The 21,998-nt window shown below is 34.9% G+C and overlaps 1 protein-coding gene and 3 pseudogenes across 10 annotated transcripts in view; 2 read left to right on the plus strand and 2 right to left on the minus strand.

Moving 5' to 3' along the window:
* CDK12 (cyclin dependent kinase 12) overlaps positions 1 to 17,995 on the minus strand; it is a 70,768-nt gene extending 52,773 nt beyond the window's left edge. For 9 of the 10 annotated variants that reach the window (XR_005655098.1, XR_005655097.1, XR_005655093.1 and 6 more), the window contains exons 1-6: positions 16,389 to 17,437; positions 11,676 to 12,560; positions 5,613 to 5,789; positions 4,647 to 4,786; positions 3,775 to 3,945; positions 260 to 449 (exon numbers count right to left, since the gene is read on the minus strand). Coding sequence is in view for 2 of the 10 variants with exons in the window: in XM_039873626.1 (XP_039729560.1) it covers positions 260 to 449; positions 3,775 to 3,945; positions 4,647 to 4,786; positions 5,613 to 5,789; positions 11,676 to 12,560; positions 16,389 to 17,437 (2,612 nt within the window). In the remaining 8 variants the exon portion in view is untranslated. Of the gene's footprint in view, positions 1 to 259; positions 450 to 3,774; positions 3,946 to 4,646; positions 4,787 to 5,612; positions 5,790 to 11,675; positions 12,561 to 16,388 lie in introns of all 10 variants that reach the window. The other variant, XM_039873624.1, reaches the window with a different exon arrangement.
* Positions 6,759 to 6,874, minus strand: LOC120611323 (uncharacterized; annotated as a pseudogene).
* Positions 8,659 to 8,776, plus strand: LOC120611326 (uncharacterized; annotated as a pseudogene).
* Positions 9,751 to 9,869, plus strand: LOC120611340 (uncharacterized; annotated as a pseudogene).
* Positions 17,996 to 21,998: the final 4,003 nt, after the last annotated feature.

Genomic DNA, 21,998 nt, shown 5'->3' on the forward strand with positions numbered 1-21,998 from the left:
GTGATTTCTTAAAATCTTTGCAATTAAAAAAACCTTTACAACTCTGCCTCTGTTAATTCCTTATCAACATAGAGTCTGGAGACTCTACTAATCAGGATATCCCTATCCTAAGTTGTTCCTAAGGCACAAACATCAGATGTATGTAAATGCAAAAAACTGCATTATTGGTTCTACCTATAACCCCAATTAACTAGCTGAAACTAAGGGGGTCAGAAGAGAAGGAGAAAATGTTTATCCTCATTTGGTTTTACTACGTTACCTGTTGTTCAGCAAAATGTTAGAACACTTAATATCCCGATGCAGGAAATTCTTTTTGTGACAATAATCCAATCCTTCCATTAGCTGTTTCATGAATGACTTGATATGGTCCTCAGAAAAGTGCACCAAACCAGATTCTAGCAGTCCCATTAAGTCGTGGTCCATATACTCAAATACAAGGTAAAAGGCACCTATATAAGATGAAAGAAAAAAATTAAAACAAGAGAAAGAAGATTATGAAATGACAATGCCTCAAATTTTAATATAACTTTGGAGTTGACCATAAAGCTCTCTGGAACAACCGCGTAATTTTATAGATGAAGAAACTGAAATTCAGAGCAGCTGAATAACTTGCTCTTTCTAATAATAACAGAACTACTATTTGAATTAATGTTCTGACTCTTAGTCCAGTGCTCTTTGGACTATTTAAATCTTGAAAGGGACAACTCATGAATGATATTGTATTACTACTCTTTTATGATCAAAATCAGTTAACAAATTATAGACCTTGGGCTGAATCCAGTCTGCTTGTCTGTTGTAAATAGAGTTTTATTTATAACACACAACCATGCCTGTTTGTTACATATTGTCTATGTCCACTTTTGCAGAAGTCTTTACCTTAGTAAATAAGATTCACATAATATGCCAGGGCAGCATGATATATTTAGTTTGTTATAAGTGCAATTCATAGTATTTTTAAGAATCAAAAGAAAGGTGAATCATCCAATTAAACTCCTTAAATTTAGAAGTTGATAGAAGGAGAAGTACACCAAGAAAACTGTAAAAGATTTGAAATCCACTTTATCATTCCACTTTCAACAGGGTGCATGATAGAGACAAATTTTGTAACTTAATAGACCGAGTTAGACACTGCTATACCTATTCTCAAAGTCTGTCTCCTAGCGGCATAAAGACAAAGATTTTTAATCTAGGGGGTAGGCTTCAAAGACTCTTTGAACTCTCTGAAATAGTACTCGACATTTTAAACACATATATATGCAACATTTTAAAGGTATTTTTTTGAAAAATGTATCCACGTTTAAAGAGGTCCATAATCCCCAAAAAGTTAAGAACCACGGCATTAAGGGAATGTTTTAGAGAGATTTAGCTACAACCTCATACAAATAAAAACACTGAAATTACAAAAGATAAGTAGACAAAGGACACAAAAGGAAAACTCAAAAAAAAGGTAAAACTGATAAACATGGAAAAAAACTCAGAAGTAATATAAGAAATGCAGTCCAAAATATCATACTTCACCTACCAAGGTGACAATTTATTAAAAAGATATACTTAATGTTAAATTATTATTTTCTTAAAAGCAATCTAACATTAAATATAAAAACCCTTTTGACCAAATAATTCTATTTCTAAGAAACTATATTAAGAAATAAATCTAAATGCAAATATTTATGTACAAAGATGCTCAAAGTTCTATTATATATTTTTTAACTGGCAACGAATTGCTCAACAAAAATTGAAGTAACTTTGGATTCATCCATTTTTATGCACAGTCATTAAAACATGTTAATATGGGAAATTGCTTATGACAAATTATAAAACATTAAATATACTTTGATCCCAATTATGTTAAAATAAGCATATATATGATATAAAGTACTAGAAAGAAATATGCCAAAATGCTAATACTATAGTGGTTTTCTATTGATGGTGGTATACTGGAATGGAGTGAGAGAGAAGTAACTGCCATTTTCTTTTTCTCATTCGTCTATATTTTCAATCTTTCCACAATGGGCACGTATCATATCCATGTGCCCATTATTTAATTTTTTTAAAAAGAATTTAAACAGTACATGGTAAATTATTTAAATAGTACAGAATGACACTGATGAAGTCTGCAGAAACAATCAATTAATATTTTCTTATTTGCCCTTATAGAAACTAGCTATACTTACATTATTTTTATGATCAGAAAAAGACACACCCAGAAATAAACCTAGTATTCTTAATTTCATTCAGATCTAATGTTCGCAAATTTATCTAATTACTTTTCATAAGCAGAATTTCCTTTTATTTGCCTTAAAACTACTTCTACCAAACTCAAGAGGTGCTAATCCCCTAGTGTTAATATCTTTGAGGCTCTGTAAATAAGTGCAGCTTAACTTTATCCACTACCTTCCTAATTTTATGTATTTCAATCATATTTTTATAAAATTTATTTTTAATTATGGTTGACATAAAATATTATATTGTCTTAGGTATACAATACAGTGATTCTACTATGTACATCTTTTATATACTTTATGATTACCACAGTAAGTCTAGTAATCATCTGTCAGTTATTATACTATTGATTATAATCCCTATGCTGTACATTACATCCCTTGACTTATTTTATAACTGGAAGTTTGTATACTCTTAATCCCCTTCCCCTTTCCCTCCCAATTATATTCTTTCTCAACATTATAGATTAAATTTACAGATGCCATCTCTTCACAGTTGCTCATGTCTAAACCTTTAGATTTGCTTCAATAAAAGTAGTTAGATGTTATATTACAGACTACTTCAAATATAAATATGGAAACAATGAACAAGCTTATCCCCCAAATGAGACAAAAGTTACAAATCCAGGAAAACAAACCACTATGTGACCTGAAGATGATTTAGAAATACCTGCTTTGAATTCTAAAACTGTATCGGTGCAAAACTATGTAAAAATATGAATGTATACAAACAATAACCAGAAGGGATGATATAAAAATGAGAGTAAGAAACAAACGCATAGATACCAGAGAACAAAACTGATGTTTGCCAGATGGGAGGATGGGTGAGGGGATGGGCAAAAAGGGTGAATGGGATTAAGTACCACCAACTGCCAATTATAAAATTAGTGATGGGGATATAATGTACAGCACAGAGAATATACTCAGTAATATCATAATAACTATGTACGGTGACAGATGGTTACTAGACTTATCATAGTGATCCCTTCATAAGGTAAATGAATGTCTAAATCACTATACTATATACCTAAAACTAATACACTACTGTTTGTAAAGTATAATTAGAAAGAAATTTAAAAAATGAGAGTAAGTGATAAATCTGGGTTTCAATTTTCATTACTGTTGTTATAATTTATAAAAAAAGGATTTAAAATATTGATTGGAAGAGGATCTTATAAATGTTTACATGCTATTGCTTCTCAGCCTTTTGGCTAAAATCTAGTATCTGTTCAAATCAGTTTAATTGTTTACATGCTGACCTTACTAAGTGTTACAACAGACTCTAATTTTAATGATTATCAATGATTTATTTTTTTAATTAAATTTATTGGGGTGACTAACAACGATTTCTAAAAGTATGAGTATACTAATAAAGAATGGACATTTTATAAAATAAGCACTGTTCAGCACAAGAGCAATCTTAATTCTGGTAGAGATGCAAGAAAGAAGCTACATTTTAGTACAAACTGTTAAATTCAAACAGTCAAACAATCTAAGAAAGGGAAGTAAGATGTACCAATCCACCTGTAGAAACATAGTTCTTTGCTCGTACCTTTGTCCTTTTTGAAATCCAATGCATCTTGTTTATCTGTGACGATTTCCTTCATGTTAACAACACTTCTGTGGATTAACTGACGAAGGATTTTGATCTCACGAATGGCTGTGATTGGGAAGCCCTCTTTCTCATTGTCTAGTCTCACCTTCTTCAGGGCCACTAGCTCTCCTGTAACAATAAATTCAAACTGTTAAGATTTTCAATTAGCATTTTTTGGCTCTCATTATGAACCACCCAATACATGTCTTTGTTCTGAAAGATGGACTTAATGCCTACTTTAATGCTTTATGCCAGATACTTTTTTTTTTTGCAGTTGGACTGTTTATTCAGGTGATATATCTCAGGAAGAGAGAACCTATAACAAATCTCAATGTATGGTTGTGACCCTGAAATTGTTGGCTGTTAAAAACAAATAAAACCAAGAAGCACATGTACCTGGCACTTCTTTTTTCTCTATACTAGATAACTTTTATATCTTAAAAATTAAATCCCTAATTCTCTTTCTTATCTTTGATTTTTTTAAGACTTGAATTTTTAAATGTTAGGCCTAAAAATTGTGGTTATTAAAATATGCCAATAATTCAACTCCTTTATCTTCGAGAATGAACCCCCTACCAAAGAGCAACTTACACATTTTTACCCTCTCTTAAATCTCAAGCAAGCTTATTATGAAATATTTATAATAAACAACAAAAAAAGGAAGGTTTTTAAACACTAATTTTACTATTCTTTTGGAAAATTTTAGTGTATTTAGTAACTCTTGAAGGCCAAATTAGAACTCAAAATTTACTTTTGCTAAATCCACTTAAGACATTAGTAGTGCTAACTTTTTAATGTTCTGACATCTAAAATTTTGTGGCAATAGTTACCTGTGTCTTTGTCCTTGGCTTTATATACTTGGCCATAGGTTCCCTCTCCAATAATCCCAATAATGTCAAACTTGTCCACACAGCGCTTCCCCCAGTCACTTTCTGTTTGTCTTCTTTCTCCATAACGAGGACAACAAATTCTAAAAAAGGCAAAACAAAAATAAAAAAAGTATTTTTAAAAATTAAGTCTTTTCAAAGAAAACAATTCTTTTATGATGATATTCTGACTCTTGACTTCTATGAATTTCTTTATTAAAAAGATAGGAATTAAGTGATATGAAATAAATAGTTTAAATAGTCTCTCATAATGACTAAAACAGATTTTTTACTTCAGAAAGACATAAGACCAAATAATAGATATGGTGCTTACTTTCTGAACTCTCTTCAGTATTGGCTTTCTCCACTACAGAATAGGAAAATAATCATGACATCATAGGCTTATCATAAACATAAATTATGAAACTTTGGCAATGATATATGCTCAATAAATAGTAACTATTTTTATTGAGAAGAACGCTAACAACCAGATCAAACCCAGATTCTACTATGTTTATGGGACAGCAATTTATGTGATTAAGCGGGGGGGGAATCCCATTTTATTATAAAAATTTTTTTTAAATCTATTAATTTTCCATTCATGTGTACATGGTTGATTCACCCTGAATAAAAGGGCTTTTTTTTTGTCTTCAGTACTCTAAATATTCTGAACTCAAAATACAGATCGTTTGTGGTATATTTGGATTCAGAAATTATTGCTTTTCTAAAAAACACAACTAGGTATCTGTGGGTACTGATGAATGGGTCTCCTAAGAAGGCTTTTATCCATTAAAATAAAAGAAACATATCAGGTCCAATCTTTTAAGCAGCTACTGGTGTGGGATGCAGAAGAAAGTGTGAGATTTAAGCCCAAAGGTTCGTTAGTGTAATAAAAGGTGTAATTAAGGATAAGTTCCTTCAAAAACTCACTTTGGTCTTTTTTTATACGGTTGCTGAGGTGGTGTTATTGCCTTTGGTTCTGGAGAGTCTGGGGGTGATGGATCCCCACCAGGGAGCTCTGGAGGGAGAGGGAGGTCCATGAGTAAGTGACGAGTCCTTTGTTCCTTCTCTTTCTTTACAGGTTTTGAAGGTAGAGTTTCTTTTGGACTAAACAACAGACAGGAAGAGAAGAAAAAGATTACAATTACTTAAAGGATATGCAAATAAAACTTTCAAAGGTTATAATGTCTGGCTATTAAAAGATTACAAAGATTTCACATTTAAGGAGAAAAACCCTGTAATACAAGGTAAGAAAATGGAGCTTATCAAAGGTAAACACACTTGGATTTTACAAAATCTATAGTATTCTAAAGAAAAAATAAAAACTTTGGATTACTTGTAAGTCCTTTAACAAACCCTCCTTTTAATGTCTTTCCTAAGATTCTGTTCAGATTTTTACTGAGACAAAATAATCACCTAAAATTCGCAAAATACCACTGCAACTCATGGAGTCACCAAACCTACCCTATATTTTAACCAACAAATATTTAAATAACTGAATGAGAACTCAACAGTATAACACTACTATATTACTAAAGATGTGGCGAGAACTTGGAACAAGGAAATAGTATTTACAGTGTTTTGTAAGAAAACAGCTGGAGATCAAAATTAGTGAAAAATATACTGATTTGGAAACAAAAGGCAACCATATCTGAACAGCCAAAATGGATAAATAACCCTCAAACTAAAATCTCAAAGTCCAAGCAACTACCAGCTAGCTGGTAGCAGAAGCTCTCTCATGATAACAAATTATAGTAGCTGAGGGTTGTGGAGGAGAATGGCTTTTCTGGAATAGATTAGAAAGGTCAATTTTCAGATCCAATTTTTTAACTATCTCAATTTATTTATAAGTAAAGAAAGGATTCTGTGCCATGTGTGTCCTCAGAAAAGAGAGTATAGCATACTAATTCATGACTACAGCATACTAATTCATGCCTACGAATAAAATCATGCTAGATAGTAAGCCTTTTCTATTCCATCACAGTATCAGAAGGTTGAAAAGGATTTGAGAATTCTAACCATAGTAGGAGCCTCCTCCACTTTTTTAAAAAAATTATTTATTATTATTATTATTTATGCATACAGCACCTGGTCTTCCTAGGTGGTCTCTCATTCAAGTACTAACCAGGCCCAACCCTGCTTAGCTTCCGAGATCAGACATCAGGCTTGTTCAGGGTGACATGGCCGTAGACCATTCCTCCACTTTTTTGACAAGTGGTTATAAAAACAGTTTTTTTCCTCTTAAAGCAGAATGTGACCTGGGCACTACATTTCCATTCACAAAACTTGCTCTGAGTTTCTAACAGCTTTACAACATGCCTAGGTAGGCTTATAATTTTGCTACTTTAAATGATACTTTTCTTTGGAAAACAAGCCTTATGGATAGTTACTCCCATCAAGTTGGTTCAGTTTAACATACTAATTCCTAGAGACCTGGTATATGCAGTTGATAACTAGAGGGAATGGGAAGCTTAAAAAATAGATCCCAGAAGATGAAACATATTTTTCCATGAATATGTCCATTGAATCCTAAATAACAAATTTATCTCTTGTAATGTATCTTTTTGAGCCATACATACTGCTGCCCTTGGTGTGTGAAATAATCTCAAAAGCTACTATTTCCTATCAATTTTCATCATTTTAATCTCTTGTATATCAGACAGAATAGAATCTAGATTAGTTTGTACCATATCAACCAGAAATGGAGTACAAAATGATCATCTGAAACTCTGTTAAATCACTGATAGAGATGAACATATAACATTATTATAATTTGCACCATGAATTTTCTACCCTGAGAACAAAGCCAATTACCAGAAAACTCTTGAGTCCAGGGTACAATTTTTTTTTTTAATTTCTCCAATTTTTAAGATATTCAGGAATGAAAATTCCTCATTTCTCAACTACTAATGTTAGAATATTCTTTATAAATTTAAATTCCTCATGATTTGGAAATACATTACTTCTTGGTTCTGCTTCACTGGAATTGAAGTATCTGAATTCTCTCACCATTACTTCATATAAGTTCAGTTTATGTTTTATATTTAGGTTTTGTTTTCCCCAAAGTTTACTTTATGGGTTCAAATATAATTTGTTACTGTGAAAATGTACATTGCTTCTGAAAAAAAAAAATCACATTATTAGCATGTTTATTTCAAGAAAGAATGAGTATTTGATAGGATGTGTACGTACTACCAATTCAGGGCACACACGTTGAATACAGGTCAAATCCTATTTCAACAAATCCCAATGTACCAAACACCTTGGAATAATGATGGCCGGTAAAACTGCAATGCTTAACAATATCATGGTCTTCAGCCTTTAGTGTAGGGTACTCAGTAAAATATAGTTCCATATAGAGCTGAGGATATATGGATGCTGAGAGGGTCTAACATAGGGAAGCAGACAATGAACATCTAAGTCATTACTTAAAGATTCATTAACAGGAAGTGCTGATCCACCTTAAATCAGTATTGTTCCACATTTATACCTGTAGACAAATCACATAAAATGTGTAGGTTGCATAATGCTCATGTATAATAATTTTTTAAAAGTTGCCAGTCTCCAGGACTTGCCAAAATTTTAATATCTAGTTAATCTCTTGAAATTTATGATGGGATTTAATCTGTAGGTATGATATAAACACCTCCGATAAGTTCTTATTATTAAAAAAGTATATTAAGAAAGTATATGAATTTACATATGAACTATTTAAAGAAAATTTCTTCATAACTAAAAAAAATCAACGGTATAAACTGATAAATATGACCATTTATCCTTTTCCCCTTAAAGCAGGTTGTTTAAAAAGTAATTTATTTTTACAAACTTCAATTAAAAATGAGCTGAATACATTAAATGAGAACCAAGCATTCTATCAATAAAATCCTAACTCAAATTTGAATGCTCCCACAGATCCTTCCTTTTCTATAAGAGCTCCATACGTTATATAAACAGCCTTTAAGAATAATGTAGTCTCATCTATGGCCGTGCTACCCTGAACAAGCCCGATCCGTCTAATCTTGGAAGTTAAGCAGGGTCGGGCCTGGTTAGCACTTGGATGGGAGACCACTTATGAAGACCAGGTGCTGTAGGCATAAAAAAATAAGGAACTGTAAGCTGACAAAGTCCTTGCAATCTGTGAGGTCAACCTAGAGCTGTCTCAAAAAAAAAAAAAAAAATAGCATAGTCTCTACAGAAGTCTGATAAACTCCAAATGAACCAGGCTATCGAAAAAGAGAGCGATGAGAGATTTTAAAAACTGTATGTGGTTAAATGGAATTTTCAAGAGTAGATGATCTTTTTAAAAGCAGGACAGCCTCATGAAGAGCTATGTACTACAGTTGTATTATGTTATACTATACTGAGGTGGGTGTTTGGAAGCCTTTGTTTCTTGAAACCAAAAATTGTAGACCATGAATCAAAAAGGCTTTTGCAATACCATTTGTTAAATTCACTCCTGCATTTATTACCTTGTTAACAAACTCCTGCCCAATCTATGTTTGAAAGAAACATTTCATTCTTTTTCCAAAAGGATTTTAATTAAAAGACAACAAATCTAACAAAAGCTTTGTCATCCATGTGCTAATTGATTTCTTAACTACACGCCCAATATCATTTCACACAAGCCCTGACTCTGGCTCCTTCAGCAGTTTTACTTATTCAAATAACCAATATTTATGATTGCATTCTGAGTTCTATATTTAAATCACTGCAGACAACAAAAAGACGTATAGGTCATTCTCAACATTTAAGCTGCTGCAATTTCAATGTGAGAAAGTAAAAGTATAGAGGAATATAAGTGAGTTCCATATGCAACTTTTAGATTTCTCTGACAAGTTTTCTTACATAAAAATTATTTTTCATGGGACATATAGGTGCAGTTAGTACAAAGACAGAGTGGCACATATATGACAAAAACAAAAAACCATCTTGAAGTCAAAATTAATATATAGTGAAAAAATAAAATTGATAGTGGAAGAAATCTTCATTTCCATTTTTCTACCTTTAATAATTTACCGATATTATGTGGAAAAATGATGATAATCATACCTTCAAAAATATACATTGGGTCTACGGCCATGCCACCCTGAACATGCCCAACCTCGTCTGAACTTGGAAGCTAAGCAGGGTCGGGCCTAGTTAGTACTTGGATAGGAGACCACCTAGGAAGACTAGGTGCTATAGGCGTTAAAAAAAAACAACAACATTGGACTATGAAATTAAATAGTTATACTTTCAGAATCAGAATTGAGCAAAAATAGTTTTGCTCACTTCATTCTCTCTCACACATAATCTTAAAAGATAGGCACACATACTCAAGAAAGCACTAAATGGTCTTACTTTACCTTTCATCCCCAATCTGAAAGACAGAAATCCCAAAGTCAAAATCATTCCACCTCTGAAAATCTGCACTCTACACTGACTAGGTAAGGTTAGGTTCAATAGTTATCTGGTTAGCTAAGTAAACATTTCAAAATGAAAATTCTTAGCCACACTGATATTGTTCCAGCCATTATATAAACTAATATTTAAATGAGGTTCTTATGGCTGAATAATGAATGGCCTCGGGTCCTTTGGGATATGCTCAACTATTTCCTTTTCCAATAAAAACACGAAGCTTCTATCTGTATTTTGTGTACCTCAAACAATTTTTTCTACATAAAATCAGATTGTTCTTTTCCTTTGTAGTTCTCAGAATGTGGCAGATTCATTAATACCTATTAATATTAGAAATAGCATGTGGAATTTTTCTTTAAAATCAGATTTCCCACTATGAATAGTAATGGAGCTATTCTTTTAAATAGTCTTTTTTTTTTTTTCCTCACTTATTGTACTTGCACCTTCTAAAAAGGCACAGAGGGTAGTCTGTAAAAATACAGACCTAAAGGGCTGAAATGTATCACTGTTCAAACTACCTGTCACTTGGAAAGTAATGGAGAGTTGGGAAGTGGGATGCAAGATCAGCACTTATTTTTGTGCTTACAAAGAAAGTTCACTCTAATGAATGAAACTCATATCCTAGAGAACAAGACAGGATCTCAGTAGACTAAAACTAACACAAATGCTGTCATGATGTATGTCACAGCTAAATCATGTTTGGTTGGTGGTACTTGCCTCGCTAGTCTTACCAAGAAATTAAATAAATATATTTCCTAATGCCTTCCATAAAATCAGGTTCATGTTTCATACTCACTTCAGTTCTCAATACTCAGAGGACTCATTAAAATTAGAGCTTTCCCATTACCCCATTGTGAACTTATATTCTAATTAGCAAAGATTCCACACATTGTTCTTTTGCTTCTTATAAGATAATTCATTTTTTAAAGCAGCACTTTTCGAAATAAACCTGGTTTATTTTTCTCCTGGGTCAGGAGTAAAAAAAAAAAAAAAAAAAAAAAAGCTATAAAAAACATTTAAAAACCCACTGAGAATATTTAATGTTATCATTATTAATACTGTTATCGACATTATATGATTAAATCAACAGTAAGGTTTTTTAGGAGTGATGAAGATATGGTTATATAGGAAATGTTCTTATTGTTAGGGAAGACATGCTAAAGTATTCATAAAGTGTTAGATATCTATAGTTAGAGCAAATGTGGCAAAAAGTTAACAATTGGTGAATCTATGTGAAGAGTATAAGGGTGTTAATTGCATCTCTCTTTTAATTTTTCTACGGCTATTAAAAATTTCAACGTAACAATTTAGAGAGAAAAACCTATGGATTTTTTAAACTATGAATGAAAATTAACCTTATCAATAAATAAATATGAGAAAAAGTTACTAGGCCTCAAACTGTAATTCTCTCTTCCTAAGTAATAATGTCATAAATATAGACTTTTCCATGAAAACCAAACATTAAATGCATTTCCTATTCATAAAAGTATTCTAAATAGCCATGCATTACAGCAGTTTTGACCAAATTTGAGAACAAAAAATGCATTACACTTAGATCAAGAGGGTTAAGTTTTCTCAGTTCATTATAGGACTTACCTATCTATGTCATCATCTCCAAGTAATAAGGGTGGGAGAGGCAGAGGAGGCAACGTTGACGTTTTTAGGTGTGGAATAGCAGCTGTTACAGATACTTGAGTCTTCACAGAAACCTGTACAGGGGGCTGAGAATTTGCCTGAGAGGACAAAGTAGATGTCCTTGGATGAGTAGAAGGGGGTAAAGTTGAAGTACTGGAAGCAGGAGCCTGACTAAATGCTGGCTGGGGAGGAGGCAGAGGTGGTTGCTGTGGAATAGCTGGTAGTGGAGGCAGAGGTGGCAAAGGGGGTGTCTGAGGTGGAGGGGTAGTAGTTGGTAATGGAGGTGGAGAAGACGTAACTGTGGGGAGAGGTGGAGGGGTTTCCTTTTCTGATGTCTCTGTCTCTTTTGGAGTAACAATCTCCTCCTTCAATGCTACGGGTTTGGAGTCTCTTGTTCCCTGTGCTTTCAAATCTTTAAGAACAGGATGCTTCTCAGAGTTCTCATCCAACTTTAGTTTCCCTGTATCTAAAGAATTTTTGGCTTCTGTGTTTAGATGTGTTATATTCACCAGTTCAGTATCTGGGGCAGATTTTTCCAATTTTACACTTCTGGGTAACTTTTTAGACTCCAAACCTGAATCCTTAGCCTCTACTGAACTGTTCTCTTTTCTAGGCAAAAATATAGGTGAACCCTTGGATTCCTTTCCATCCATTTTTGCTGCAGCAGCAGCAGCTGCTCTTTCCTTCTTTTTCCTACTGAGTTCAGCTCCCAAGCTGGAGTTCAGTGGAAGCCTGACAGGTGAGATACTGGAATGTCGACTGCGTGACCCAGATCTCTTCTTTTTACTATGAGAAGATGAGTGTCTTGAATATGCGGGACTTCTACTTCTAGACTTCATGGATTTCCTAATGGAAAGACAAAAAAGCAGTTTAAAATAGATAAGCTATAGCAATATAAAGGAAAATATATCAGTTAAATTATGGAGAACTGTAACTTATAAAACCCATTTTGAGTAATTTAGTAATCTTAAAAATAAATTAGGTATCTAATAATAATAAAATAATAAATCAATATTGGTTCATTAATTATAACAAATGTACCATACTAATGTAAGATGTTAATAACATGGAAACTAGGTGTCAAGATATATAAGAACTCTTTGTACTATCGTCACAATTATTTTGTAAATCTAAAACTATTCTAAAAAAATAGTTTATTTAAATAATAGATTAGAACTAAATCCTGCATGACAACAGATTTCAATAATATAACACTAAAAATTATTCAACTGAAGGAAGACAGATCGATATTTTTCCCTCCATGTTGGAAAATATCCATATTCACAATGTTTACTTTTAGAATTTTGGTTTAAATCTCTGATAAAGTGAAAACATGATTAAAAAAAAAAGTCACATTTTATACTACAGGTAGGGTATATAAATCTGGAAATTAAAAGTAACTAGCAGGCTTCGCCAAAATCTAATTTTTTTAACTAGAGAGCTATTTAACTGACAAATCCCAAGAAAAAATTTTGTTCCTTGTATCCTTAGTTTATAATTAATTTGTGCATATACTAAACAAACCCCCAAGAAACAAGAGTTAGGACTTACAAAATAGATAAACTGGAGAAAGTGTCTTACCAAAATAATTAGAAATTCTGAAAACAATAATGGCTTCTGGTACTTTCAAATATAAAATGATTTCCAATCGACTTTTTAGGAACTCGTAAAGCAAAGTATTATTGCATGTTCAATTTATTTTCTTTATTATTAGGAAGGATTGGGAAGTAAACTCTTAGAATCTATGAGGCAGATTATTCTAAATTGAAACTCAACCCTAATTACTTTTTTTGTTTGTTTTTTAAATAAAGCCTAATATGCTTAGGCTTCAAGGTGAGGAAGAAAAAATTAGCACAAAAAATGTGATTGGACAAAACATTTACCCAGTATTCTAAAACAAATTGCTCCCATTCCAGATCTTCAATATCTCCCTTTATCTTTAATCATTTGTAAGACTGACATAAATCAAAAGGTTTCAAAAAAATAGCATATATGTGTAGGGGAAACAACTCACATGATGTTAGCCATGGTGTTCTTATATCTATACTGCTTTTTGGAAGTTTGCTCCAAAAAGTTAGTTGAAATATGTCACTACTGGAATCAAAGTACTCAAAACAACAATAACAACATATATACGAACATGAGGATATAACTATGGAAAGTAGTTAATGGATTTACCAAATATCCACTTACTCTTAAGAAAACTAATACTTCTCTTATAAACAACTGGCTGAAACAAGTTTTCTCTGATTGAATTATGGCTGGGATAAAGCTAACATCTCTATCCCAGGAAAAACTTCTAAAATCCCAAACACTAAGTAAAGTCACAGATAATGCTCTACAAACCATTGTTTCTTTAATCTTTCAGCATGACTAAATCTTCCTAATGCATTCTGCTAAAAATCCCTTAACTCCTCAACAGAAGCCTACCGTTAACAGGACATTTGGATGGCCAAATACTTATAGCATTTTTATGATACAAACACTGTATTTGAGGTCCAGATCCACTCTTCAAAGTAAAAAAAAAGGAGGGGGGGAAACAAATAGGTAAATGCTGGCAATAAAAAATGTGTCTTCAAAAACAAAACATATTTTTCCCCTGAATTAAGTTAGGTTCCATCCATTTGAAATGAAATTGTTACTATTATTCACAATTAATTTGGTAAATGCAAAGACCCTGAATTTCTGCTAAAGCATTTTCAATCTTTTAAAATGACGTTGCCTGTTTAATTATCTCCCAAGGAAAAAACACAGAATACCATGGAAGGACTCTGCATGTTCCTCTACTCTAAGAAATTTTTGTACTTACTGTTTGGAATTCCAACCAATGAGGAAAAATATGTAATGCACACACACAAACATATATGATGCTCTATAAGCCCACCAAAAATGTGTTATGTGATTCCAGGATTATTATGTAGTTTATATTTGCATTCTATACTGGAGACATACGGAAACAGTGTGTGTCTCCAATTCTTTCTTGATTTATTTTTATCATTTCTGCACTAGTTCTAATTAAGTGAGTAGAGGAAAAGAGAACTTGAGATATGAATCCAAAAGGAATCAATGCAAAGCCAAAGTTCTTACTGCAACTCATTTTAGTGTTTTAGCCTCAATGCACTTCTGTATTCCCAAACCCCACAACAATAAAAATTCTCAGAACAGGCTTATTAAACTATTCCCTTAAAAAAACAAAAATTCTGAGAATATTTCTTAGGGTTCCTTAAAAAACTAAGCAACTTTACAAATGGTACACTTAAGACTTACTCATTTCACTGCATATAAATTTTATTACCCCTCATTAGCTAGTGAACTCTAATTAATGGTACACATGCTAAAGTGTTTATAGTGATGTATACTGATGTCAGCAACTTATTTGAAATGAATCAAAAGATGGATTGATGCAGATATATAAAATACATAGCAAATATTAATTGTAGAATGTAAGTAGTACATGTATGACTCCTTGCTACAATTCTTCAACTTTTCTGCGTTTGAAAAATTACAATAAAATGAGGAGGGAAAGACTAAGGAACTTCAGACCCTGACAGCTAGGAACTCTGCAGTTGGATCAATTTGAACTGGTTTATGAAAAATTATAACTTTGTCAGCAAAAATTACTCACACTGCCATATAAAAGATATGCATGGATTTTTTTCAAATTAGAATAATTTCTCTACTAGTATTCAACATTTTCCTTACTCATAGATAGAATTTACTGACTGGCTCCAGGTACCACAGGCCCTATGCTATGCACTTTATATTTACTAATTTAATCCTCACAACAACTCTAGAAGTAGGTAGTTATTATTTCCATTTTACCCATGAAAAAACTCAGGCATTGAGAAATTCAATTATAGGATTCCACTCAAGTATAACTCCAAAGCTCATGTTCTGCTTTTGTAGACAAAGGTGAGTCTATAAAGAGGAAGATACAGGAACAAGAACACAGTTTTTGGTAGATAATTCACTCCAACAATTAAATTTCAAAGGAACATGCCTTTCTTGAAAAAATAACATAGTAAATGCACTATCACCATTTTTTTAGAGAAAGATTCTGAATATTGCAAGTGGTCAAGGTGACGTTGTAAAGAAAATCGAATTATCCTTGGAACTAATTTCTGCTAGGCTCTATCATGAAAAGGAAAAAAGACTAGTCAGCTGAATGTCCACTAGAAACAACAGTGAAAAGACAAGAGTCTTTTGTAAGCTATCAAAACATCGTCGATTAGGAAATAAATAATAGGTTTGGAGACTCAGTGGACAGCACAAATGACAGATGACCTAGGCAAATAGCCTCAAGATAATACAAATGAAAACCTGCAATTTCTTATATCTTCAATCAAGTCCAATGAGGTCAAAAGCACTAATATCAATGTTACGTAAAAATATTAAGACAAGGCAATAGAAATAGCTAGATAAGCTTGGGAAACCAGTAGCTCTGCACTCAACAAGCAGAAGCCTATGATTTTTCTCACACAGTTTACAGCTGATGATCCCACCACTGGAAGTACCTACCTTTAGCAGTTTTAGGCATGTAACTCTCCTTTTCAAATTCTGGGTTAAGAGACCAGATTCACTTACTTGAATGACTGGGAACTTCGACAAAACATGACTTATTGCCAGTTCCTCATAACCCGCTCTAAGAAAGGGCTGTTAAGACAAATAGCTCACCTGGGGAGTGGACTCCGACTCAGAGACCGTTTGCTTGTGAAAGGACTGCTGGACCGCCTTCGACCATAGGGACTGGGTGATCTTCCACTGTAAGAGCCACTCCTTTCATAGCTGGACGACCGTCTCCTGCTATAAGGACTAACAGACCTCTGTCGTCTACCGTAGGGGCTGGGTGACCGGGTGCTGGACTGGTAGGCCGAAGGCTCCTTGTAAGGTGGACTAATTGACTGCCTTCTTGAGGTACTTCCAGGACTCTTCTTATAGGAGTCATAATTGCTGGAGGTGTGAGATCTTGGGGGACTAAGGTCATAATCTTGGCCGTAAGAAGCTCCTGAGGGGCTATCATCTTGCTTGGGGCTGTCAGACCATTTCCTGTGGGGACTCCTGGATCTCCGTTTGGGGCTGTCCACTGTTTTGTAACTTTTGGGTGTTTCCCTTTTCCGATGACTTTTACTCCGGTCTTTGTGGCCAGACTTCACCTCACGTTCTTTTCGGGCTTTCTCTTTGTGGAGTATGGATGACCTGGATTCCTTGTTGCTACTGCTTTTGGAGATCTGTGCCTTTCCATAGTCATCATTCTCCTCATTTGAACGCTTTGAACTTCCTGACATCCGGTCCTTCATCGATCCCGACTTGGTGGAAACTTCCTGGTTTTTTTCTTTTTCTGTCTGTTTAGTTTTTAGTAAGTCCCGGGAACGTCTGTGCTGGTGGTGACGATGTTTGTGGAGACGGTCACTCCGATCAGTTCCACGACGTTCATCATTTTCCCTCCTGTCTAGTTTGAAGGCCATGTCGTCAGAGAAGGTATCTGAATCAGAGCTGATGTCATCATACTCCACCAAAGGTTTGATAATTGTACCCAAAGGTGCTGCTTCAGGGGTCACCAATCCCATGTCTTTGGAGTGCTTGGACTTGTGCCGTTTGTGCTTCGACACCAAGCGGTGACGCTCTCTGCTGTTGGAGCTGCCACCTCCAGACGACGGCTGCAAAGTTCCAGAAGCTCCTCCACTCCCATCCTTCTTGCCCCCATGTCTCTCTGGATTGGGCATTCCCTTTCCCCTGGCTTCAAAAAGGGGAAAAAGTTCCCCAGCACTCCAAAAAGTAACCCCCACCCCCAACCCCGACCCCACGCCTACCAAAGTGCCTCTAGAAGGGGGTGGGGAGGGAAGGAACTGTAGCGAAGGCTCCTCCCTCCCGATTCCTCAGCACCCTCCTACATGAGGTAGGGGGTGAGGGAGCCAGGGAAGAAATGAAGAGTTCCTCAGCAGTGGAGTTGCGAGACAACGGGCAGCTGCTTAAGTCTGTTTGCCCTCGTAACCCCCGCCGAGCCAATCCTCAGGCCCGGGGGCCGGGTAGGTCGAGGAAGTAGGAAACCGACGGCCCAGGGCTGTGGGGCCGACTCCGGCTCTGGGGCCCTGTGAGGACTGCGCGGGCCCTTTCCCTACCCGGTAGCCCGGCTCAGGCGGCTTCCTGTCGCTGGGGTTCCGCGGCCTAGGTGCCTCACACCCCCTTTGTCTCTTGTTCCTGAGGGAGCCCCTTTTCTTGCCTCCGCCGCACCTCAACACCTCACACGCTCGCTCCCTCACACAGACTCACAGTCACACACTAGGTTAAACCGAAACGGCACCTGGGGGAGGGGGGAGGGGGACAATCCCAGAATATCTCGCGAGAATCCACTAAGATCGCGGTATTTCGTGCTTCCCTTCACTTCTCATCGCTTCTTGATCAAACAACGCGAGAGCAGGTCCCAAGCACGAAACGCGAGCCTTCATGTTCTCGCGGTAAGCGCCTCTCGGTTTGGTCAAAGCTTTATTGAAACAGGTTTTCTTTTTAATTCAAAACTTTATTGATAACTCATTGAACAAATGTTCCCAGGCTCCGGCGCAAAATAATTTTTGCATACTTTATAACTACCAGGATGAAAATATTGTCAACAAGACAAAAGGCGAATGTAAGGACATTTTCAACCCAATTCCCTAAGTATTAAAAATGCTTACCGCTTATAGAGTATAATATGTGCATCATCTCTAATTCTCGTACTACCCTGCAAAACACGATATTCTTATCCCTATTTTACAGATAAGAGAGAACTCAGACCCAGAGAAGTTAAATAACTTACTCAATGTAACAAAGTTAATCCAGTAGTTGCCAAAGACGAGATTCAAATTCATGTCTGACACTAAAGCGCAAGCTCTTCTATTGTGTGGCATTAGCTCTCACCAGTCTGCTTAAAATCTAAGAACCTGAAAGCTCGTCACCTCTTGGGATCATCTATGGCTCTTCTGGAATCATTTAGCTTTTATTGTCACACAGAAGATTATAATTTTGAACAAGAAAAGCATAATATTCATGACCAAGAAAAAATAGTCTCTTACCCTGCCCCTCATTTTTTACTTTTCAAAACTCCATCGTATGTATTAACTCATTCCATCGTCCAACAATCATCTGAAATAGGGGTGTGTAAGTGAGAAAACAAAGGCACAGAGAAGTTAAGTAACTTGTCCAAGTTTCTACATTATTTTTTTCAACACAGTTATGTATGAGATTTTAAGGCCTTTCTCTGTGTAATATTGCCTACTCGGGGCCCTCAAATAGGATGTAGACAATATATTCGTCCTACAAGATATAAGGTAATAAATGTCATAAGAATGAGAGCACTGAGGAGGTTCAAAATGAGGTGGGGAGTTTAAGAAACAGTTTTATGAAAAGGGCATTTGAGTTGGACCAGGAAGAGTGGATAGGATTTGTATATGCAAAGATGGGAAGCTCAACCAGTAAATTGGGAGCCAGAAAACATTTTGAATGAAGGTAGAAGGATCCACTCTCAAAATCACTCCCTGAAATGTATTCCTGTTGCTTTTGGTCACATAGGTACTAAAAAAGTTATTTTACTTAAATGTTTGAGTCCATAAATCTTGAATACACATGAAAAAGATGAAGTTTTCATAACAACTTTTTAATCATCTAAGGAAATAGTAAAATTAATGCTATGAAGAAAAAAAGAAAAGAAAAAAGGGATAGAATTAAGTACTGAAATTCAGATGTGGTACTTTTTCATTGCTGCGAGAGCCTTGATGTAAAGGTCACCACCAGAATCTGATATGATGGCAGATGGCATGAGACTTAATGGGCCAATTAGGTGAAATGACTAGCCCACCTTATTACACATTGGCATGAGTTTGGCAAAATTAATTTTTCTTCTGTAACCGAGTTCAAGTTTTTGACCCGGATACACCCACATCCCCAGTAAAATGGAAAAATAGAAGGAATTATGGTGATGTGTCGAATAAAATCTTGAAAAATAAACTTCATCATCCAAATTAAATAGCATTACTTATATTTATAATTATTAATTATCTGTTGCCTATTTAAGCAGAGAGACTCCAATAAATAAATGAAAAACATGAAACTTTTTATTGAATTTTTGTAATATATTTCAATACCACTTTTCAATTTTCTACTGAAATCTTTAAGCCTCTCAATAAATATCAGCTGAACAAATAACCTGGTGAGGTGGGCAAGGATGGATGTTATAACATGCATCTACTAAAGTATGAAACAGACTCAGAAGGAATTGGAGCCTGTTTACACTTAGTGCCAGGAGCAGGGACAGATTTTTAATTCTAGGCCAGTACTCTTTCTATTACATTACACTTTCTCTTTTTGGTGGATAAAATTCTAAAGTAATTATATCTCAATAAAGATGGAAAAAATTCTATTCAAGGAAATCTCAGATTGTGTCCAATTTTTTAAGTACAAAATCTACTCTAGACTGCATGGATTGACCCAAGAACTGGTGAGAATAGCACTTTTTTTTTCCAATTAGAGGTGATAATTCAATGTTATTTTAATTTACATTAGTTTCAGGTGGAGAATAATGCTTTTGTAAAATAAGTGTTGTTTCATTCTACAGAAAAACTTTGAACTCAGAAATTCCAGGACTGCACAATTTGCTTTATTTGCATGACCTCCCAGGGCAGGGAGTCAGGGCAACTGTATAAAACCCAAGATGATCAGTTGACTACACTTTCCCTGTAAATCCCCAAAGCAGGTCAGAAATCTCTTTAGGCTGTATACAAGAGAAAATATTTAACTGAAGTTATAATAACATCTCCCCCAGACCAATTTGTTAGTTTAGATTTTAACTTTAAAGAGCCTAGTCTTCCTCAAAGCTTAGTCATTTAAAATTTGCCCATTGTCCCCTTCTTGCCATATAGGAAGATTGTTTCTATGTGCACCTTGAATGCTTTTCTCGTTTAACGACATGTCTCTCCTTTACTTCTTGAGCACAAATTTCCAACAGTGTCATTTCATCTGCATTTTCAGATGAGAAATTATAACTTCTCATTCTAAGTATGGTGGTTTACTCTAGTTTCAAGCTTTCTAAGGTTTAAAATTTTCTAGCTTTATTTAGTAGAGACATTATTGTTTGTACAGAGAGTGTCCATGAGGAAGTGTAGCTGTGTATCTAATGTTGATACTTTGGGCATAAGAATAAATTAACAAAATGATTATAGTGATCAATTGTATTTTCAGAACTCTAAATCAGATGAGCTCATCAAGGGTTGGGGTTCATGTTGTGTTTTCATGTTTATATCACCAGCTCCTAAAACATAAGAACTAGGACTTCATAGATGCTTGTTGAATGAAGAGCACTTTGTTTGACAACAGAAAAGGAAACAGCATTTTAAACGTTATCTTTGAAAATTCTCACTTGGATAAATGCTCTCTGTACTTTATGAATTTTAAGGTGGCTACATTTATATTATATAATGTTTAGGACATAATTTTACACTAAAAATGTTTGATTTTCTGAAATTCAAATTTACATGAATGTTCTGTATTTTATCTGGAAATCTCATCAATTTATCCCAGCAATATACACTGAATCTCTGACTTGTGTCAGGAGCTGGGCTAGGCAACATCACTAGGTAGCAGTGAAAGAAACAGACCAGTGCAGCCCTCCTGGAGCTGGCAGTCTAGCAAGGAAGACAGGCATTGAATAAATCATTATGTACTTAATTAATTTTGATAATGAAAGTGTTATTAAAGAGATAATATAATATAGGACCTCATTAAGTCAAAGGTTTGAGAAGGCTTGCTTTTCTAGTCTAGAGGAAGAGACATTTACATTGAAATCTGAATATCAGAGGGCCTTAGTGAGGTGAAGGGAATGGGCAGAGGAAGGCCTCCCAGCAGTTAAAAAGGCTTATTCAAGGATCTAGGGAGAAAAAGGAGTGCAGGCATCTTCTGCACGCAAAAGAAGGCCAGCTGGAGATTGGCGATGGGAAAAGATCTGGGTCTAGCAAGGCTTGCAGGCCCAGTAAAAGATTTGCCTAACTAGGCCCAGGGACAATGCTAGAGAGGCCCAGGGACTCAAAAATGAGGGGCGATTCCTGCCCCAAGAAACTCAGTGTGCAGCAAGCAACTCAAAGGAATACGGATAAGAGAGACAAGAAATAAATTTGAATTCTACTTTCAAGAAGCATAGTTATAGATAACTTTGTGGCAATAAACAAGTTCAAAGACATTTTCAAAGATTTGTTCTTACTAAACTCATGCTGCTGTGCCTGCTCACCTGACTTGTAGTTATCTGCTGGAATCACTTTG

Source organism: Pteropus medius, unplaced genomic scaffold (genome assembly GCF_902729225.1).
Source record: "Pteropus medius unplaced genomic scaffold, Ma_sr-lr_union100, whole genome shotgun sequence".
NCBI lineage: Eukaryota > Metazoa > Chordata > Mammalia > Chiroptera > Pteropodidae > Pteropus > Pteropus medius.